Here is a 20,549-nt window from a genome sequence, read left to right as displayed (position 1 = left end):
AGCAGGACTCCTCTGCCTGACAGGTCGCTGCCAGGTCCTGGCCAATGCCCCAGCTCAGAAGCCAGCTTGTATCTGCCCCCAAGCCTGATGTTTCCGCAGGAGCACAGGGAAAACAACAGCTCTGAAGCACCTTGTTGCCCACCAGCCTGTGGTCTCATCGCAGGCATTGTGGTGCTGTTCTTCCTCTCAGGGCAGGAATCTCAGCTATTCTCTCCTCTGAATGGTATCAAGCCACCAACCCCCTCAGCAGGCAATACCCAGGAATGAGAAAGCCCTGAAGGTTTCCAGCCCTTAAATTGTTTCTGCTGCAGAACCGGATCCACTGTTGGTAGCACGTTGACATTTCATCATTGCCACATGTACACTGAGACTCTTCTAGGCAAATGTTCAGGTGTCAGTGATACAGTTTTTGATGGGTTCCCCTTTAATGTGTCCTGGCCCTCACTTCCTTTGTTATTGTGTGCAGCTGTAAAATACTTTAATATTTCTCTGCTGGTCTCTCATTCTTCAGGGTAATTGGGGAAAACCTGAGGAGTGGGGACCGCTTTATCTCGGCGCCCCTTCTTTCCCTCCGTGCTGCAGCAGCAGCAGGCTTACTGAAAGCCGGGACTTGCAGTCTTGTCAGATCCTTCCAGATCCGACTGCCTAATGGGTTGTGCCACAGCCACAGCTGCTGTGAGAGGAGGCTGGTGCCTGGTGTCTTCACTGAGCTCTATCCATCCCCTCCCAAACAGGAAGACTGCTGGCCTGAGCTAATGGCTTCAACCTCCACCAGGACAAGATGTCCAGCATTTCAACAGTTCCAGCCCGAAATGTATTCTCTAGCTTGTTTCCTTGAGGTGCCTAGCTGTGGGGACTTGGCTTTACTCTTACAACCTCATTTTGCTCTTACTCTGTCAAGGATCTCATTGTAGTAACCCCAGGCACTTTGTACCCTTTTCTGTACCACCTAGAGAGGTGGTACCTGCAGAGCTCCAGAAAATGGAGCGGTCATGCTGTGGTAGCCGCAGTGTATCAGCACTGGTCTCCTGGTGGGATGGGAAGCATAGTGGTGTGGGCATGTCTCTCATACCAAAGTGAAGGGATAATTCCTGCATGCACACATAAAGAGAAAGGGGCTTACAAATAGTGTGGTTGGTCCGGGGGGCTGAGGCAGTCTCTTATCATATGGCATAGATTGGGTAAGATTGACTTTTCAGCACAGTTCCCTCACTTCTCTCTGTAAACATCCCAGACTAAAAATTCAGGTCACAAGGCTGAAGGCAGCTCTTGGTCCCGCCTCCTATTGCAAACCTGTTGCATTTTACACAGTTGCAAAGCCATGCATTGGTCTCCCTACCTCTGCAGGAACAGACCCATAGGATATTCACTGCTAGAAGATAAACACCTTGATTTGCATCATCTCCTGCAGCCTCAGTTGCTGGGTTCATTCTGGTTAATTGTGATTGGAGGCATCTGTGCCTCCCATTAAAAGGATACTGATGAGCTAGGAAAAGTTAGACTTCATGAAGAAAAGCTTTGTATTTTTGTAATTGCATTTGGCTGGTTCTATCCCACTTTCAGAATGCCCTCAGTCACACTGTTAATCCAACATGCTGCATTTATGCAGAGGTGGAAGCCAAGTGCAATTCTAAAAGCATTTTAGGACCACTTAATTAACCAAGCCTCTCAGCACCCTTCTTTTTAGATAACAGGCAGAGGTTAAGTGAATTTCCAAAGGTTGATTAGCAAGCGAGCTGCACAGCTAGGATTAGAACAAAAAGCCCGCTCCAGCAGTAACCATTTAGACATTGCAGACAGAAACCAGGAATAGGTCCCTTTCCCACACAAGCTGGAGAGGTGAACTGCAGGCAAAGGACAGGGCAAGGCGAGGAGCAAATGAACTGTGAAACGTGCTGTGTGTTCCAGTTACTTCCGCCTTATTTATCACCGTATATTTCAATCTGGAAAATGAGTCTAATGATTTCTGCGAAACTGGGAGGCTGAAAGACTGATAGCGCAGGTCCTTCCTACCTAGACAGTCTTTTCCTCTAAGGTTTTATTACATCCTATATGTAGGATCAGTCATGTGAATACACATAATTTAGTGTGGTGCCTTGGTCTACAATGGTGCATAGTCCATGCATTCAGGCTGTGGATTAAGCCTGCGAGCTCTTCCAAATTGCACAGGGGAGGAGGGGGGTTGGTTGGGGGTGGAGTGAGCAAATGGCTGCGTGGTTTCTGGGTTACCAGCTGGGCTTAAACCACAGCACCCCTATACAAACACCCATAGTATGAGAAATAAACAAGAGGAATTAGAGATGTGTGCACACCTATGGGGTTATGACATTGTTGGAATCACAGAAACAGGGTGGGATGGCTCCTATGACTGGAGTGTTGGAATGAAAGGTTATATATAGGTTCTTTAGGAAAGACAGGCCAGGCAGACAGAGAGTTGCTATTTATGTCAGTGATAGGCTGGAGAGTATGGAACTCTGTCTGGGGACAGATGATGAGTCAACAGAGAGCTTTGGGTCAGGTTCAAAGAGAGAATTGCAATAGGTGACATTACTATGGGGATCTGTAACAGGCTGCCTGCTCAGGAGGACTCTGTTGGTGATGCACTCTATAGACACATAGGAGCAGCCTCATGCTTGTAGGCCCTTGACCTCATGGGGGATTTCAACCACCCTGATATCTGTTGGAGTGACGGTACAGCCCAGCACAGGCAATCCAGGAGGTTCCTTGATTGTCTGGAAGACAACTTCTTTCTGCAAGTAACAGGTCAGCCAACAAGGAGAGGTGCCAGGCTTGACCCCATACTCACCAACAGGGAGGGGCTGGTGCGGAATATGACGCTCCAGGGCAGCCTTGGATGCAGCGATCACGAGATGGTCGAGTTCAAGATCCCCATGACAGTGAGAAGAGTGTGCAGCAAGCTCACTGCCCTGAGCTTCAAAAGAGCAGACTTTGGCCTCTTCAGGAGCCTGCTCAGTAAGGTTCCATGGGATATAGCCCTGGAGGGCAGGGGGGCCTAAGACCCTTGGTTGATATTCACCTGCTCCAAGCTCAGGAGTGCTGCATCCTGACTACAGGTTCAGCAGCAGGAAGGCCAGGAGGCCACTAATGAATGGATAAGGAACTGCTGAGAAAACTTAGGAGGAAAAGAGCAGCTTATAAAAGGTGGAAGTGAGGAGAGTGTCCTGGGGTCAGTAGCCTGGGAAGAGTAGGGGGACATTGTCTGGGAAGCTAGGGACCAGGTCAGGAAAGCTAAGGCCTGGTTAGAATGAAGTCTGGCAAAGGATGTGAAAGATGACACTTCTATAGGTATGTCACAAGCAAAAGACAGACTAGGCATGATGTGGACTCTCTCCGAAAGCTATCAGGAGAACTGGCTACCCTGGATTTGGAGAAGGCTGAGGTTCTCAATCACTTCTTTGCCTCAGTCTTCACCGGCAAGTGCTCTGGCCATACCGTCCAACTCTTGGAAGGGAGATACAGGAACTGTGAGAATGAAGACCCTGGGCACACTGTAGGAGAGGATCTGGTTTGCAATCATCTTAAGAACCTGAACGTACACAAGTCCATGGGACCTGATGAAATCCATCCGCAGGTCATAGAATCATAAAATCATAGAATAGTCAGGGTTGGAAAGGACCTTAAGATCACATAGTTCCAACCCCCTGCCATGGGCAGGGACACCTCACACTAAACCATCTCACCCAAGGCTCTGTCCAACCTGGCCTTGAACACTGCCAGGGATGGAGAACTCACAACTCCCCTGGGCAACCGATTCCAGTGCCTCACCACCCTCACAGGAAAGAATTTCCTCCTTATATCCAATCTAAACCTCCCCTGTTTAAGTTTGAACCCATTACCCCTTGTCCTATCACTACAGTCCCTGATGAAGAGTCCATCCCCAGCATCCCTATAGGCCCCCTTCAGATACTGGAAGGCTGCTATGAGGTCTCCACGTAGCCTTCTCTTCTCCAGGCAGAACAGCCCCAACTTCCTCAGCCTGTCTTCATACAGGAGGTGCTCCAGTCCCCTGATCATCCTCGTGGCCCTCCTCTGACTTGTTCCAACAGTTCCATGTCCTTTTTATGTTGAGGACACCAGAACTGCACACAATACTCCAGGTGAGGTCTCACAAGAGCAGAGTAGAGGGGCAGGATCACCTCCTTCGACCTGCTGGTCACGCTCCTTTTGATGCAGCCCAGGATACGGTTGGCTTTCTGGGCTGCGAGCGCACACTGAAGCCGGCTCATGTTCATTTTCTCATCGACCAGCACCCCCAAGTCCTTCTCCACAGGGTCCTGAAGGAGCTGGCAAATGAAGTTGCTAAGCCACTGTCCACCACATTTGAAAGATCATGGCAGACCGGTGAAGTTCCCAACAACTGGAAAAAGGGAAATATAACCCCCATTTTCAAGAAGGGGAAAATGGAAGACCCGGGGAACTACAGACCAGTCAGTCTTGCCTCTGTGCCTGGCAAAATCTTGGAGCAGATTCTCCTGGAAGGCATGCTAAGGCACATGAAAAACAACAAGGTGCTTGGTGACAGCCAGCATGGCTTCACTAAGGGGAAATCCTGCCTGACCAATTTGGTGGCCTTCTATGATGGGGCTATGGAACTGATGGACAGGGGTAGAGCAGCTGACGCGATCTACCTGGACTTGTGCAAAGCGTTCGACACTGTCCCACACGACATCCTTGTCTCTAAATTGGAGAGACATCAATTTGATGGATGGACCACTCGGTGGATAAAGAACTGGCTGCATGGCTGCACACACAGAGTTGTGGTCAATGGCTCAATGTCCAGCTGGAGACCAGTAACGAGTGGTGTCCCTCAGGGATCGGTGTTGGGACCGGTCTTGTTCATCATCTTTGTCGGTGACATGGACAGTGGGATTGAGTGCGCCCTCAGCAAGTTTGCCAATGACACCAAGCTGTGTGGTCCGGTTGATACGCTGGAGGGAAGGGATGCCATCCAGAGGGACCCTGACACGCTTGTGAGGTGGGACCATGCCAGCCTCATGGAGTTCAACAAAGTGAAGTGCAAGGCCCTACACCTGGGTCGGAGCAATCCCAGGCACAGGTACAGGGTGAGCGGAGAAGAGATTCAGAGCAGCCCTGCGGAGAAGGACTTGGGGGTGCTGGTTAATGAGAAAATGAACATGAGCCGGCTTCAGTGTGCGCTCGCAGCCCAGAAAGCCAAATGTGTCCTGGGCTGCATCAAAAGGAGCGTGACCAGCAGGTCGAAGGAGGTGATCCTGCCCCTCTACTCTGCTCTTGTGAGACCTCACCTGGAGTATTGTGCGCAGTTCTGGTGTCCTCAACATAAAAAGGACATGGAACTGTTGGAACAAGTCCAGAGGAGGGCCACGAGGATGATCAGGGGACTGGCGCACCTCCCGTATGAAGACAGGCTGAGGAAGTTGGGGCTGTTCAGCCTGGAGAAGAGAAGGCTGCGTGGGGACCTCAGAGCAGCCTTCCAGTATCTGAAGGGGGCCTATAGGGATGCTGGGGAGGGACTCTTCATTAGGGACTGTAGTGATAGGACAAGGGGTAATGGGTTAAAACTTAAACAGGGAAAGTTCAGGTTAGATATAAGGAAGAAGTTCTTTCCTGTGAGGGTGGTGAGGCACTGGAATGGGTTGCCCAGAGAAGTGGTAAATGCTCCATCCCTGGCAGTGTTCAAGGCCAGGTTGGACAGAGCCTTGGGTGAGATGGTTTAGTGTGAGGTGTCCCTGCCCATGGCAGGGGGGTTGGAACTAGATGATCTTGAGGTCCTTTCTAACCCAAACCATTCTGTGATTCTTTAAGAAATTTTTTACAATGAGGGTGGTACAATACTGGCACAGAGAGGTGGTGGATGCACTGTTGCTGGAGACAATCAAGTCCAGGCTGGATGTGGCTCTGGACAACCTGATCTAGTTGAAGATGTCTCTGCTCATTGCAGAGGGGTTGGATCAGATGACTTTGAAGCTCCTTTACAACTCAAACTATGCTATGATTCTATGATCACCAGGCATGGTATGAAACAACATTTTATTCAAGACAGCCCTTCTGTTTGCGAGCTGGGCATTCATACTGAAGGACTGGGGCCACAGCCAGTGATGGTGCAAGGCAGATCAGCTGCACAGGTGGACACCAATACATTTGCCCCAGGGGATGGTGCTCAGCCACACTTGCCCAGGCACTCAAGGAGCTCCATACGGATAGCAATGCGCACATGCCAGCCCAGTGGGATGAGGCGGATGTAGCGGGCCACGATGGGCGGCCGCAGCAGGTTCTGCACCGAGGATGAACGGTCCGAATTGCCATAGAAAACCTGTGGAGAGAGGTATGGGCAGGTGGTTAGGGGGCTGGAAATCCTGCCCCATGAGTGTGGGGTGCCTGTGCAGAGCAGAGAAGGAGGAGGCTCCCTCTCCTTCACCCCCAAAATTAAAGACTAAAAATAGCCAGGTGAGAAAACTTCACACTGACAGGGTTTTCTGAGTAAGTCACTTTCCCTCTGTTGTTTCTGTACTTTGTATAGTTAGGCTGGACTTAATCTCGCCCCATTCTCTCTCAATTGCCTTCCTGTAGCAAGGCACTGCATGTTTGGAGTGAGTATGGTTGGACTTGGCTGTTTGCAATTCATGAGCAGGGCTCCCAGACACACTGATTTAGACAATAAATGTATTCAGGGGCCTCTTTCTTCTGCTTGGCCATGCTGCCACATTTCCTCCTGCCAAGACCTGTTTTCAGGGAAAGCTCAGCATCTCCCCAGGGCTACAGGAACCAGTACTTCAGCAAAGCCACCAGAGCCTCCCATGCTGGGATGGGGTGATCCCCACAGATGGATACTGAGGATGGCTGGGAGGCAGCAGCTGTGGGATCCCCCAGCCCAGGTGGGATGCAGATGTACAACAGGCACCACTGTACCATCTCCCCAGTGCAATTTTTTGCTTCAAACCAACCCCTAAGTGCAGCATGACAGTCGTTCAGTGGGTTGTAACTTAACTAGTTGTAGATTTTGTCTCAGGGTTTTTTCTGCGTTGTCATCATGCACTAGCCCTGAACTTATGGCAAAAGGAGCCCCCAGTTTGCAGTGCTCAGGCATGGCTGGGGTTCTGTGGCTGCAGCCAAGAAAGAGGTTCCCTCATGGAGGTGCCACCTCCTCTGTCAGCTAATGCCTCCAAGCTTAATGTGGAGCCCCCTGCTATTAGAAAATATTTAAAATTCATTCTGTCCGTCTGTGGCTGGTCAGTGTGGAACTCACCCTCACCACATGGGAGGATGCCCCAACTCTGTGCTGCCCCTGGACTTGGGGTGGGCACCAGGCCACATCCACCCTGCTCCTCCCACAGAACCCCCCTCTAGTGGCACCTCCCCAGCAGGACCTGATTTGTCCATGTCACCAAATAGGCCACCCCTGCACCAGTGGCCAAAGCCCAAAGTCCACCGACCCGGTTGTTGCCGGTCTGGTCCTTGTAGTAAACCCAGTTGAGGTTTTCGTCGGTGCGGTACTGCATGCTGTACTTGGTCATCCACTCATCGGCATCGCAGCGCCCCTGCGTGAGGATCCCCGAGATCACCTTCACCTCTTTCAGGTCGATCTGCAGCCACTGGCTGTTGTCCTGGTACTTTGAGAGCCACGCACACCTGGGGGGACACCACTGGACCCAATACATCCGCCACCACTGCCCTCCTGGGCAAGCCCTCCTGCTCCCACACAGACAAGGGTCCCTGGTCCCTGGTCCATGGGGCCCCCTGGGGAGGCATTTCTGGACTCACCCGAAGCCTTGACCATTGAGGCGGGCCTTGTTGGCCGTCCAGGAGGAGTACCAGCCCGTGTACTGTTCAGGGTTGGAGCAGCTTATCTGGTCTGGGGTGACAGCGCCGGACTCAAAGCCCAGGGGCTTGTGGTAGGGGCACTCTGCAGAGCAAAGGAAAAAATACCTTAAGGGTACCTTTGTTCCCTGGGTGTGTTTGTACATGTGTTGTCAACACCTTCCGTGGTTTCACTGCTCCCTCTTCTCCTGGGCCAGGATGGTGAGGATGCTCTTAGACCCAGACTACAAACCCTGCAGTATGTGCTGTGCAGGGCCATGGTGTCTTCATTTTTAACTCTTGTGTGAATTTCTAACTCTTCTCTCTCTATCAAACTTATTAAACCTGTGCTGCCTGCAGCATTTTGAAGGGAAGGTTTTATTCAGATGTTGTAGTCGAAATTTCCTTCTTGCAAGCATGTGGAAGCAGATCCAGACTGGGATCCATTAACCTGAATCCAGCCTCCAGGTTGTCAGTCTCTGCCTGGTTCTTGGAGAAATGCCTTTTCTTACTGGACTTTATCTCCTGCTCTTCCTCACTGACTTGATTTATGGCCATGCCTGCATGGCAAAATTGCTGAGTCTGCTCTGATCATCCCTCAGATCTTCTGCTACTTTCTGCTATTTCTTTGTATCTGGAGGAAGTAATCTTGTGGAAAACCTGTGGATACTCTGGTGCCAGTGAGATTTCATGCTTGGCCCTGCTGAAGGCTTAAGGATCTCCATCTGAGGTTCTGCCTTCCAATCTTCAGGCTACCAAACCTGATCCCACAGCTGTCTTCCACCACAGTGAGAAGCTCAGCAAGACTGCTGGCTGCAAAACCCCTAGGGGCAGAAACACTCATTCACTATTAAAAACTTCAGTGGTGGGTCACCACACAGTGCTCTGGAAGGCAAGCCTTTAGTCATGCTGCCATGCGGAGCACCTGCATGCTGCCTGAACATAGTTGTGAGGTTTTTTTGTTACAAATGGCAGACATACAGGGAGCATCAGTGGGCACCCAGGGCTTGGCGTGACTGCAGCTTCCGCAGTTCAACGGCCCAGTACTGCAGCCATGCAGTCAATGTCTCATTAGCAAGCTCCACTATGTCAATATCCTATGCATCAATATCTCATTAGCATATCTTGCTCAGTCAGTACCTCATTAACATGTTTTTCCTCATGGAAGAACATAGCTGCTGTCCCACTTTCCTTCAGGCATGGAAACATCGTGCTTTTCCACCACGTTAAAACCCTTGCTGGGCTGGGGTGGCCCTGTGTTGTTTACTACTCGCAGGCTTATCTCAAACACTGTGTAACTTTACTTTTAGCAATACTAATCCTCTGACCACACAACTGTAATGCAATTAGCAGGTCACCTTCTGGCATGTCCAGCTGCCCCATGCACACGGACACACAAAACAGATGCCTGCTGCCCTCCTGGCCAAACCGGCTGAGCCATTTAATGCTGTTATTGCAAATCTGGAGAAAACTCATGGAGCGGTTGTGAGGCCAGCTGCTCCCCTCCAGCCCTGCCAGAGACAGCTCTGCAGCACATCAGCACGGCTGCTCTGCAAAGCATCACCAGGCAGCAGAGGTGTGAAGCCTCACCACTATGGCTGGGCTGGGCTGGGCTGGAGAGAGAGACAAGCTGGGAGATACAGTGAGGAGATCCATTATTCAGAAGAACAGCCTTTATTAGTCAAGGAAGATACCTTCATTACTCAGCTACATATTGCTAATGTGTGAGAGCACCCCTCACAACTAGCCTGGTCAAGAAACCTAGAGCTGCTCCTCTCACATGTGTCCCTCAGCCATGGGGAGATCAACCAAAGCTGCCATGTCTCCTCTCCTTTCCTTCCCTTTCAAGGAACAAAGTTTTAAAATGAAAGCAGGTAGGTTTATATTGGACATAGAGAAAAATTTTTTTGTGACACTGTTGGTGACCCACTGGAGCAGGCTGTCCAGAGAAGTTGTGGATGCCCCATCACTAAAATTACACAAGGTCAGGTTGGATGGGGCTTTGAGAAACCTAGTCTCATGAAAGATGTCTTTGTCAAAGGACAGTGGGATCATTGATGATCCTATGACAAAGAAGAGTTGTGGTAGCCAGCACTTTGAAGGAGCGGTGAGCCCAGGTGGGGCTGTACCAGCTCAGGCTCATGTTTGGGGTATAGCATATGGGTTTCTTGCATAAGACACTGGAGGAAACTCTCACAACAGGACATATAAAGTGTCGTTTCTGGAACTCCTATAAGTGATTCTTCTGCATCACAAGTGCTATCTACAGCCAATGCCTTTTTCCTTTTCAGACCTACCCCAGCACACAGCCCTATGGAGATAACAGCTGCAGAAACCAGAATGACAGTGTGAGAAGCCATAACCCTTTACTGGGGGTGTTTGGGGCTGCTCTGCTCTGGGAGCAAGACACCACCCATGCACAGTAGTTGAATCCTCCCCTTGTAGTTTCTTCAGACAGTGAAGAAGCCTGTGGGCAATGTTCAAGCTGGTTGAGCCCCAGGCAGATGTGGCCTCCACAGGAGCAGGATGCACAGAGAGAGCTCAAGGACAGCAGATGGCCCAACCAGGACGACTGGAAAGCCGCTGTGCTTGTCAGCTCCCTCACACTGTAGTAGGGAAACCTTCAGGTCCAGCAGAAGCATTGGACAGAAACAACTGGGGGTTTTCACCTCACATTTCTGTTTGTGGCAAGCTCTGACAAGGGTGTCATATCTTCTTGACAATACATGTTTTATTTGCTTTCTAGTCTGTCCTGACTTTCACGGAGAGCTATTCCAAGATAATTCACTTAACCTCCTCCTCCTCCTCCAGGGCAGCCATGACACTGAGCACTGGGGTGATGTTTCCCCTGTGTGTCTCCCGCTGGAGAAACGGGGCAGCATAACATACCTCAAGTAGTTGCATAGCCTCTTGCAGGAGCTGGGCAGAAGTGGTTGCTAGTGGGCATGAGGCAGTGGCATGGCATGCCACCCAGCTGCAGCTGGGATGAACACATCAGTGTGACAGAGGCACAAATTAGAGTGCAGGTTCTGTGGAACACACAAGCTAAACTTGAAGGTGAGCTGGGCACTGATAAAACCTTGCTGGCATAACACAGCAGGGAAAATGTGGCAGAGAGTAACAAAGAGCGAGCTTGATCAGAAACCTGTAAAACATGATCTGTGAGGAGTGGCTGAAGGAGCTGGGCAGAGGCAGCCTGGAGAAAACTCAAAAAAAACCCCCCACATTTGTGGTCTTTTACTGCATAAAAATATGCTGCAACGAAACAATAAGCTGTTTTTCTTGACCCTTGGAAAGAGGACACAAAATACCAGGCTAAACTTCAGCAAGGGAAGATAAGCCCAGGTGGTACAAAAGGTTTCTTACAGCATACTGTGGTAGTTGCCCCAGGCAGTTTCCCATACCCGTGTGGAAGGCTGTAGGACAGGGCAGGCAAGCACCCACTGGCACCCACCAGCCTGGGCCACCCTCGGTGATCTCCCAAGGTCCATGCATGACCTCTGCTGCTATTGTCCCTCTGCCTGATGATGCAGGGTCACCCTGCACCTCCCACTGGTACAGCTCCCCTGGCCCCACCAGCAGCTGGGATTGGCACAAGTACCAATAAAGTGCCACCTCTGCACTGCAGGGTACAAAGGGGGGAGCTGCTGAAGATCACCAGACAGACATGGCTAAAATTGCACTGGCCCCTTACCTGGCATGCACTCTAAGCTGTTAGTCCTGCTGGACCACACCGAGTTAGGACTTCCTTGACAGTCACATTTGCAAGCCTTGCTGTGCCACAGCTCCAGTCTCTCATCCTTAAGGGAAGGTAAAAACCAGTAATAAATCACCAGAGTCATGAACAACAGTGACATGAGATCAATCTGAGTACTGAAGCACCCACCCGGGCTGCTGTACCTTCTCTGAGCCCCATCCTTCATTTCAGCCTGGCATGAAACATGGGATGACTGCCCCTTGGGTTCAGAAGTGGGAGTCTGTGCCCGGGCTTGGAGGCCCAGGTGCCATCCCTCCTGCCCCTAGGCACCAGAACTGGGCAACGCCAAACCCTCAGCATTTGCCCAGCAGCCAAACCAGGCAGAGACTCTTACCTCTCCTGGGGAAAGGGCCATGGCAGCTGCAGCAGAGGGCATGGAAGGAAGAATAGAGAGATCAGAAACGAAAAGGCTGCAAGCAAATGTCAGGAGATGCAATGAACATTTACTCCTGAGCTGGGGACACGTAAAGTGAGGAATCTGACAAATCTACTATGTTTTCCAAGTTAACTGCAGCGGAAAGCAAGAGAGAATGGGCAAGAACAGAGCACTATGTGTGCCTGTGTGGGTCCTACTCTTTCACTGTGTTTTCTTCTTGATGATTTTGGCATCTCCTCTTTCTGATCAGATACACCTGAAACATCCGGAGGAGAAACCCAGGCCAGCCCCCTCGGCTTCTGCTTTACAGCTGATTTTGCCCCTATCCCTTTTTGCCATCTTCCTGCCTCACAGTTTCCCTTTCTTATTGCACCCTGTGTGAGCTGGTGAGCCCCAAGGGTGAAATCCCAGCCTGGTGCCACTGCAAATCACCAGTGCTTTTGCAGGAGATGGGACACCCTGCAAGGTGTCTGGCCTGAGAACACTCCCTCTGGATGGGATAGAGGAAAATGAAATGTAAATAGGTCTCTCCAATCCATCTTACATACAAGACTCTTTTTTTTTTTTTTTCCTTGAAAAAAAGAAACAGTTGTTGTAGCTGTAGAGGAAGAGCCACATGAGAATTTTTTAGCATCTGACCTGGTTTATCTCCTGCCTGTCACTGAGCAATGGCTTTTTGTAATGAAGTTCAAAGCAGGCTATGTTAATAGCATTTGGACTGTCAGTATAGTGCCAAGTCAACTAGGAAAACAAAATGAATAAAAAAGTAGTCCCACAGCTGCTGCTAACTCATTAACACAAGTCAAATGTCAAACATCATATATTGAATGCCAGTAGGGAATCAGCAAGCCACTAAGGACCAAGCTATTGAGCAGGCAAAAACTTGTATGCAAGAGCCATTAGAAACCCCTCATCTCCAAGCAGAGGTTTTGTGAATACAGAAAGAGGACCTTTTCACCAAAGGAATTAGACTCCGAATTATTCACTAAAATCTAGTTATGATTTATTCATTCATACACTGTCAATTTGCTGAGCCTAGGAGGCTCCAACTAATGCTGGGAATTTACATCTCACATTTCTATAGCAAGTTTCATCTCAAAAGACTCACAGACACTGTGCAATTATAATCAGATGAAATATAAACTATATACAAAGCTCTTTTTATTACTGAAATGCAACAGCTCCTTGCATGTGACACTGAGCCCAAATGTATAAAGAGTCTGAAAGAAAGACCCCAGCAAAGAACAAAATTATAAAGAAATTTTAAAAGGAAAATCCTTTCTTGAACACAGAGATGGTGTCCTTTGCTTCAGTGTCCCAGGGCAGCGTTTCTGGCATCAGGAACTTACTGCATTAACCCAAGACATCAGCCCTGGGAGTAGAAGCAAACATCAATCTACAATAAGAAGATGTGGCTTTTAGTCAGGCCCAAGAGGGAGGCGGGAGGCAGGAGGCACCCAGATATCAAGCTCAGCAGGAAGTCGTGAGTGCACGTCTCCAAATCTGGCCTCTTGGAAAGTGTAGGCTGGGGGCCACGCACAACACCGCACTCCACTCTCCCCAGCACAGATGTCACCCAGCCAAGACCTGTGATCCATTGTGCAACAGGAAAACCAAAGCAGAGGTGCAACCCCAAGGCCATGTAGCACATTGTCACCTCCATGCTGTGCCACACAGGGCAAAGCAGGTCAACTTAAACCAGAGGGAAGGTGGCTTAAGTTAACACTGCCTGACATAGATCAATACAATACAAACACAATACCATACAAACCAGGACTTGATCACCTATCAAAACTGTACCATCTTTGCCAATTAAAGCAGTGCAGTGCCTCTCCTGCCTGATGCTTTGTTTGATAATGATCCTGGAGTGGCACTGGCACCAGGGGCATGAGATGCAGGTTTTCAGGTGCCTCTCCTGTCCCTCCAGCCCATGGCACCCCAGCCAGCACAGCCTGCCATGCATCCCTACTGCCCAGCAGTCACCAAGTAGGTCTGAGTTTGAGGGGCTGCAGAGTTGGCTCCTTCAGTCTGCAGACACTCAACTTTCATTTAGATGTGTGATTTAGAGGTCAGCTTTGCCTTTTTGAGCTAGAAGAGGTTAACTGCTGAGGGCTCACTCCCACAAGTGCCTCAGCTGTCCGGCAGCTGCAGCATGAGGCCCAGGGAAGCAGCAGGCTTGGATTGGGGTAAGCACAGCAGTCCTTTCTGAGCAACACGGCCTGATAACCCGTGGCATCAGGAGATGAAAGGAGAGGAAAAGATGCCCTTGCCTGCAGTCGGACAGAAAAAGTAGTAATTGATATATTGGTGTGTTTACAGCTGTGACGGGTCCTGTCCTACAAAGGAAATGAAGAGGAAAGCTGGCTGCCAATAGTCTAAAAATGTGACGGCCAGCATGCTTTTATAGTGAGCATGTTTGCCTTCAAGGAAGGTTACAAAGATAATTGGTAATTGTAGGTCAGGCAGAATGAATTGTTGCAATTCATGGGAGAGTCGTAAGTCCTGTGCTGTCGCCAGGGGCTGTTGTTTTAAAAGTACAAGATTAAAAAAACACCGAAACATTATAAAGGAAAAAGCCCTATTAACAGGCCCCCTCCCTCCCAGACATTCAGCAAACCATCAGTTCAGTGAAATAAATTATAATCTGTGCAAGTCTGTGAGAGGCCGGAAGATAAGGCATATACCTTTCCTGTGCCTCCATCCCGCCCTGCAGCACGGCATGTCCAATGCACTGCCATGCAAAAATGCCATCTCATAGTGCAGGACTTGGGGACGGGAGCGTGGGAAAGCACCAAGGGATGATTTTGTGCCTGATGGGAATGGGCTGAAGCATGGAGCCTGTGATATCCCTGCTTGGCACCTGATGCTGAGCAGGATGGAGGGGAGAGATACCCCACAGACTGGACCAGGTCTGGGGGAGAAGGAAAAGAGATGGCAGAGGCAGTCCTGGAATGCTGGGGTGGAGAGGACAGAGGTTTCCTGAGGTGGAAGTGGGATAAAGCAGCAGCCACAACTTGGGGCTAACTGGGGAAAGGAAGGGGCAAGCAGTAGCAAGGAAGCTCAGCTGCTGGCATTTTAACAACAGGAACAGGTAACTGTGTCTCCCAGAAAATTTGTGGTCATTAACATGGTTAAACAGAGAAAGAAAGGAGGAAGGTAAGTGTGTGAAAAAGTAACACCAACAAAGGCAGAGTAAATTTCATAGAATCATAGAATCACAGAATGGTTTGGGTTGGGTTGGCAGGGTCTAAAGATCATCTAGTTCCAACCCCCCTGCCATGGGCAGGGACACCTTCCACTAGACAGGTTGATCAAAGCCCCGTGCAGCCTGGCCTTGAACACTGCCAGGGATGGGGCATCCAATAGGCCAATAAGGTGTTTTGGTAACATCAACTCTGAGAAATCATATTGAACATCCTGCCCATAGGGCCATGACAGCAAGCCATCCTTTTTTAGGGTGCCTAGAATTAATGACAGATGTGCAAGCATGAGAAAGCACATTTAAAATAAAACAGAGAAATAAAATATAACACAGACTAAATGTCACTCGATTTGCCAGAGTAAGTTCACATAAACCTGGCCATTGCAGGTAAAGTATGTGGAAAATGTTAATGACTTTGTTTATTTCTTGACTTTACAATTTAGGTGGTCTAAAAGCTTAATCTGGAAAATAGTTAATTTTGTCTTCCATCTCTGCAAGCATCAACTCAGTTTAAGAGAGCTCAGAAAGATGGGCAAAATTATTTCCTCTCCTCCTAGTGAAGAGCACTCCCTCATGATGCATCCTTTTCCTAGCATGGTGGCTTCTAGGTGCATAGCTAGTCAACTGCTTCCCTTCTGCACATAGGGCAGGGGAAAGCAAAAACGCTTAAAAACAGAAAAACTGACTGGAGACCTGAAAAAGGGGTGAGTGGAATGAATGGCATTGGTTTAAATGCATTTTCTGAGAGGCACACCACTTCAAGTCTCTGTTTTCCTTGAGCACCACATTAGAGAGCATCAGGAAGCAGAGGTAGGTACACCACAGGGGGTTGAGACACTGAAAAAAGCACTGTGGTACCTCTGTGCCCACTGGGTGCTAGTTTGTGGGTTGCTATATTATTAACCTCAGCTATTTTTACATCCCAGCCCTGGAAATCGTGCCAGGCAAGCGTGGTGACTCACATCAGGCTGCACCAGCCTCGAGCACGGTGCATTTGGGGAAGCTGCCGCATCCCAGGCCACCATCATATGTGGCATTTTCCCCATCTCTCCTTGCCCCTGTGCCAGAGGTGATGGGACAGCCGTGGCTGGTCTTCAGATCCCCTTGGCAGGCGTAACCTCCTCGCCCAGTCATTTGGTGGTTGCTCATTTGTTTTCCCCTCAGGGATTTTTCCATGGCCAGGCTAAGCAGGATCCATACTGAGCTGAGCAAACACTGCCTTTACTTGTAAAACGCACAAGCTTTAAATGGTCCTTGCGAGCTATGCTGGCAGAGACCCTCGGGGCATATGCAGATCTGTGTCCACCAGAAGATTTTGGGAGTCAGGCTGTCCTGACTTTCACCACCTAAAGCCACTCTGTAGATGGTATTTTGGCCCTGGCAACCCCCAGGAAGGTAACAGGACCAGCACCAATGCCAGTTCTGCAGAAGGGAGAAGGGCTCATATTTCATGTTAAGCTCCTCTCTCCTGATTTCCTCATTCCTTTTGTGGGGATTTTCTCATGGTTTTATTATTTTCATTTCCATTTCATTTTCTTTATTTAAATTATTTGTATTTGGTATCCATTTTCATTCACTTGCATTTTGTCTCATGTAATATTTGCTGGTATTTATCCGAAAACTATAAAAAACATATTTAAATAAGGACAATTGTACCTATTTAATTCTCTTTTATGCCAGCTGTCTCCACGTTTCCACATTTTTTATGTTGTGAAGATATGTAAAAAAAAACCCCAAAAAAGTTAAAAAAAAAATCAACCTTTTACCCTTTTCTTCTTAAGAGATGTGTAATTTTTTTATTTTTTTCTCCAAAGTGTTCATTCGAAAACTTTTGGCAATTTCTGATCTTACTGACATGTTTGTTCCTTCCTGCTTAGAGCTTAGAGCTATGTAGAACATTGCCTGCATAATAATTTCATTAGATGTATTGATTATGCCAAAGGGCAGCACTAAAGACGTTATTTACTGTGATCTGAGGTGGGTTTGGGCCTTTGATGTTGATTTTTGTGGGGAAAAAAAGAAAATAATTCTTTTCAACTGCTGAGACGTGCTTATTTCCCAATGTGTAGTGAGCATGGCTGGAATAATGCAGCACAGGCATGTCACATTCAATGTGCTAAAAGCGTATTCATGTCAACCCAGGGCTCACGGTGCTCCCCCTCACCATATGGAGGGGCCCCGGCAGCTGCTGTGGCTCACATCGCAGGAGCCTGCCTGCTGCACCATATGCTACTGCTGCTGCTGTGATGGTGTCGCCGGCAAACACAAGCCCAGCCAAGGTGTGGGGGGTGCTCCTCTAAGCCACTTGTTCTGCCAGGGAAAATAAGTTAAGGAGCTTATCACGGCCTCAGCACACGTGGTTTAGGGGATTGGCCTAGCAGCACCTGCTCCATGGCAGGAGAGGCAGCAGTGTGAGGTGAACCAGGGCAAAGCACCACTTCTTGCTCTCTATCCAGAAGAGGACATATGGACCACAAAGCAGAGAAAGCCAGTAAACCAAGAAAACCAGTGAATTAAGAAAATAAATTCAATACCAAAGGAGCAATGCCTGGAAAGAGATTGTACAAGTAATTTTTCACCGCAGGCTTTCCAAAAACATCCTGATGTGTGGGTGTCTATTAAAAGCAAGCTGTGTCCGGGATAAAGAGCAAGGTACGAACTCATTCCAAGGACTAATTGCAGGTTATGCCATGCACTGGGAAAAAAATGCTGGAGTCCAGGTAAAAAATCAGCCTTCCAAGAAGCTCAGTTACCAGTAACCTTCCCAGTGAAACAAAGGAGACCAAAGAGATAAGGTGTGAGGAGATATGCCGGGAGATTAAAAAGCCCTAGTAATTAGACAGAAGGGGGTACAGCCAAACATAAAAGGATGATGTGAAGGCATGGCTATTTGGGAAACACTTTCCTATCCATGAAATTTGGTAGACCAAAATATTCAATGTAAAGAAAGAAGGATAGAAAAAAATAGACAAAGCAAAACACCGGTAATTCAACATTCATGGCGGAAAAGCTGGATTATCTGATAAATCTGTCCCCCATTCTGACAGATCATACTCTATTCACACATTAATGTTGGTAGATAATGCCCAGCACCTAGCAAGAGCAACCTCAGCCTTGTTTAAGACAACAGCAGCTTTGTTATTGGCTTTGATAAAGCCAGAATTAAACACAACCCACAAAAATGATCTCCTTGTTCCACAGATGAGTTGCACAGAAGGCGACCATGACCCTGAATTTTCTGGCTGCTTCTAGCTCTGGTTTACCTGCTTTCATTGCTACTTTTCAGAAAAGTAAGTTTGAGAAAGCTTCAGAATTAATACTTTTCTTGACTTATGATTGCTTTTTGTTTCTAAAGTGCCTTTGGAAGTTTTTTCCAGGCCAATGCACCTGAAAGAGACTTTTTAAAAAAGTCAGATCTCCCTCAGCAATGTCTTACTGGTAATGATCAGCTTTTCATTAATCAAGAGTTTTGCTTAAGGAAGGACCAGTCTTTCATATTATACTGTACCTCATTTTTCAAATCAGCATTATTATTTACACACTGGCTCAGCTGCACTACAATCTTCTTTGCAAATTCATATTTTGACAAATTATATGGCAAATTTTTTACACTGCAATTATTTTGTGAAACAGTTTTACTACTGAATATTCATAGAGCTGTAAGAATGCTGCGCACTCATGTACATTAATTATGCATCTCCTCCACAATTTTGACTTTCCCCAAATTATTATGCCTCCATGAGAATTCAGCGAAGAGCTTTCTCTATACTCCACAGCCCCTGGGAGAAGAGGATGTGCAGATGAGACAAGAAATACAAAGAGGGACTTCTGAAAGTGCCTTTCAGGAGGTAAAGTGCGTACCTTTGTACCAGAAAAGAAGAGACAGCAGGACGCTTCCCATCTTGAACCGCATCTTTTCCTTCCTCTTTTGAGAATAGCTCCTTAGCATGCTGCTAGGCTTACTGGGAAGGCATGAGATTAACTTAAGCATTGCCTAAGCACCTTACTCTCCTTCATTCTCGTGATTTTATCAGACATCATCAAGCCAACCACAAAATTATTACTGTCAAACTCTAGGACGTCATGTGTAACAGTTTTTAAGAGCTAAAAAGTAGGGAGGTACTGACACTCCGAGTACAAATCTGATTCTGTGTGCAGACATTTGTTCAACTAAACAGGGACATACCTACCTAGAAACCACATATATCCCCCATAGAAATGTAGTTGTCTAATGCTTATAAAATATATGTAATGTTGTGCTGGTTTTGGCTGGGGTAGAGTCGGTTTTCTTCATGGCAGCCAGTATGGGGTTGTGTTTTGGATTTGTGCTGGAAACCATGTTGATAGCTCAGGGATGTTCTAGCTATGGCTGAGCAGTGCTTACACAGAGACAAGGCCTTTTCTGCTTCTCATACCACCCTACCAGCAAGTAGGCTGAGGGTGCACAAGGTGCTGGGAGGGGACACAGCTGGGACAGCTGACCCCAACTGACCAGAGGGACATTCCATACCATACGGCATCATGCTCAGCATATACAGCTGGGAAAAAAGAACAAAGGGGGTGGATGTTTGGAGTGATGATGTTTGGAGTGATGATGTTTGGAGTGATGATGTTTGTCTTCCCAAGTCACCATTACTATGAAGACCTGCTTTACTGGGGACGGACCTGCCTGACCATGGGAAATGGTGAATGAATTCCTTGTTTTCTTTGCTTGTGTGTGCATTTTTTGCTTTACCTGCTGAAGTGTCTTTATCTCGACCCACAAGTTTTCTCATTTTTACTCTTCCAATTCTCTTCCCCATCCCACCAGGGGCAAGTGAGCAAGTGTCTGTGTGGAGCAGTGTGGGGTTAAACCATGACAAGTATATATTGTCTGTTGTATGTAGTATGTATTCATTATCTTCCATCCCAATTGTTTACCTCTACACTATCAATGCCTTTCCTAATAATAGCTGTAGAAATCTGCCCTGACCTTAATGCTCTTTCAGTCACCTAATAGCAAGGGGTTGAAAACTGCAATTAGTAGATCAAATGGAAATTGCACATTTCAGTAGTTTACTTTCTGAGCTGTAAAAATCTCAAACAAAAAACGGAAACCTCCCTTTGCTAACAGTTCTACCTATAGTACCCTCTAATCAGCTTACATCAAAGAGAGTTATACATTTGATTTTAAAATGACTGAAAGATTCAAGACATAAACAGACTGCTAGTGATTCTGGTGGATCTTGCACCCATTCCTTCAATCTCTGTTGATTATGTGCAATTAGCAGTACATTTTTAATGAAGGTTTTTGAAAGCAATTGCTTTGGAAGCGGCTTTCTAAGTTTCAGAAGATCTCAGATTGTATGCATGCAGAATAGATTAAAGTGCTGCATAGATCATGTATGCTGCTCCTGAATTAAACTAGACCTGTCTCT

General features: G+C 47.9%; 1 protein-coding gene across 2 annotated transcripts; it reads right to left on the bottom strand.

The window, feature by feature from the left end:
• Positions 1 to 6,160: 6,160 nt before the first annotated feature.
• RS1 (retinoschisin 1) lies at positions 6,161 to 19,060 on the bottom strand. 2 transcript variants are annotated; one of them, XM_065675726.1, is made up of 6 exons: positions 18,988 to 19,060; positions 11,889 to 11,917; positions 11,492 to 11,597; positions 7,762 to 7,903; positions 7,434 to 7,629; positions 6,161 to 6,313 (listed from the first exon to the last, which is right to left on the bottom strand). In XM_065675726.1, the coding sequence occupies exons 1-6, from the start codon at positions 19,043 to 19,045 to the stop codon at positions 6,161 to 6,163; spliced, it is 684 nt and encodes a 227-aa protein (XP_065531798.1). In that variant the 5' UTR covers positions 19,046 to 19,060. The 2 variants fall into 2 exon arrangements, with proteins under 2 accessions (XP_065531798.1, XP_065531799.1); XM_065675727.1 differs by having other exon boundaries at positions 11,889 to 11,914; positions 18,994 to 19,045.
• Between the last annotated feature and the right edge of the window lie 1,489 nt (positions 19,061 to 20,549).

The sequence above is a fragment of the Lathamus discolor genome, chromosome 4 (genome assembly GCF_037157495.1).
Source record: "Lathamus discolor isolate bLatDis1 chromosome 4, bLatDis1.hap1, whole genome shotgun sequence".
Taxonomy (NCBI): Eukaryota; Metazoa; Chordata; class Aves; order Psittaciformes; family Psittacidae; genus Lathamus; species Lathamus discolor.
This window is presented reverse-complemented; position numbering and strand designations above follow the sequence as displayed.

Coding starts and splice junctions, on each gene's coding strand:
- RS1 (XM_065675726.1), bottom strand. CDS start 19,045: ATGCGGTTCAAGATGGGAAGCGTCCTGCTGTCTCTTCTTTTCTGGTAC. Junction 7,904..11,491: donor CAGCTTAGAGTGCATGCCAG/GTAAGGGGCCAG, acceptor TTTGCTCTGCAG/AGTGCCCCTACCACAAGCCC. Junction 6,314..7,433: donor ACCAGACCGGCAACAACCGG/GTCGGTGGACTT, acceptor CTCTCTCCACAG/GTTTTCTATGGCAATTCGGA.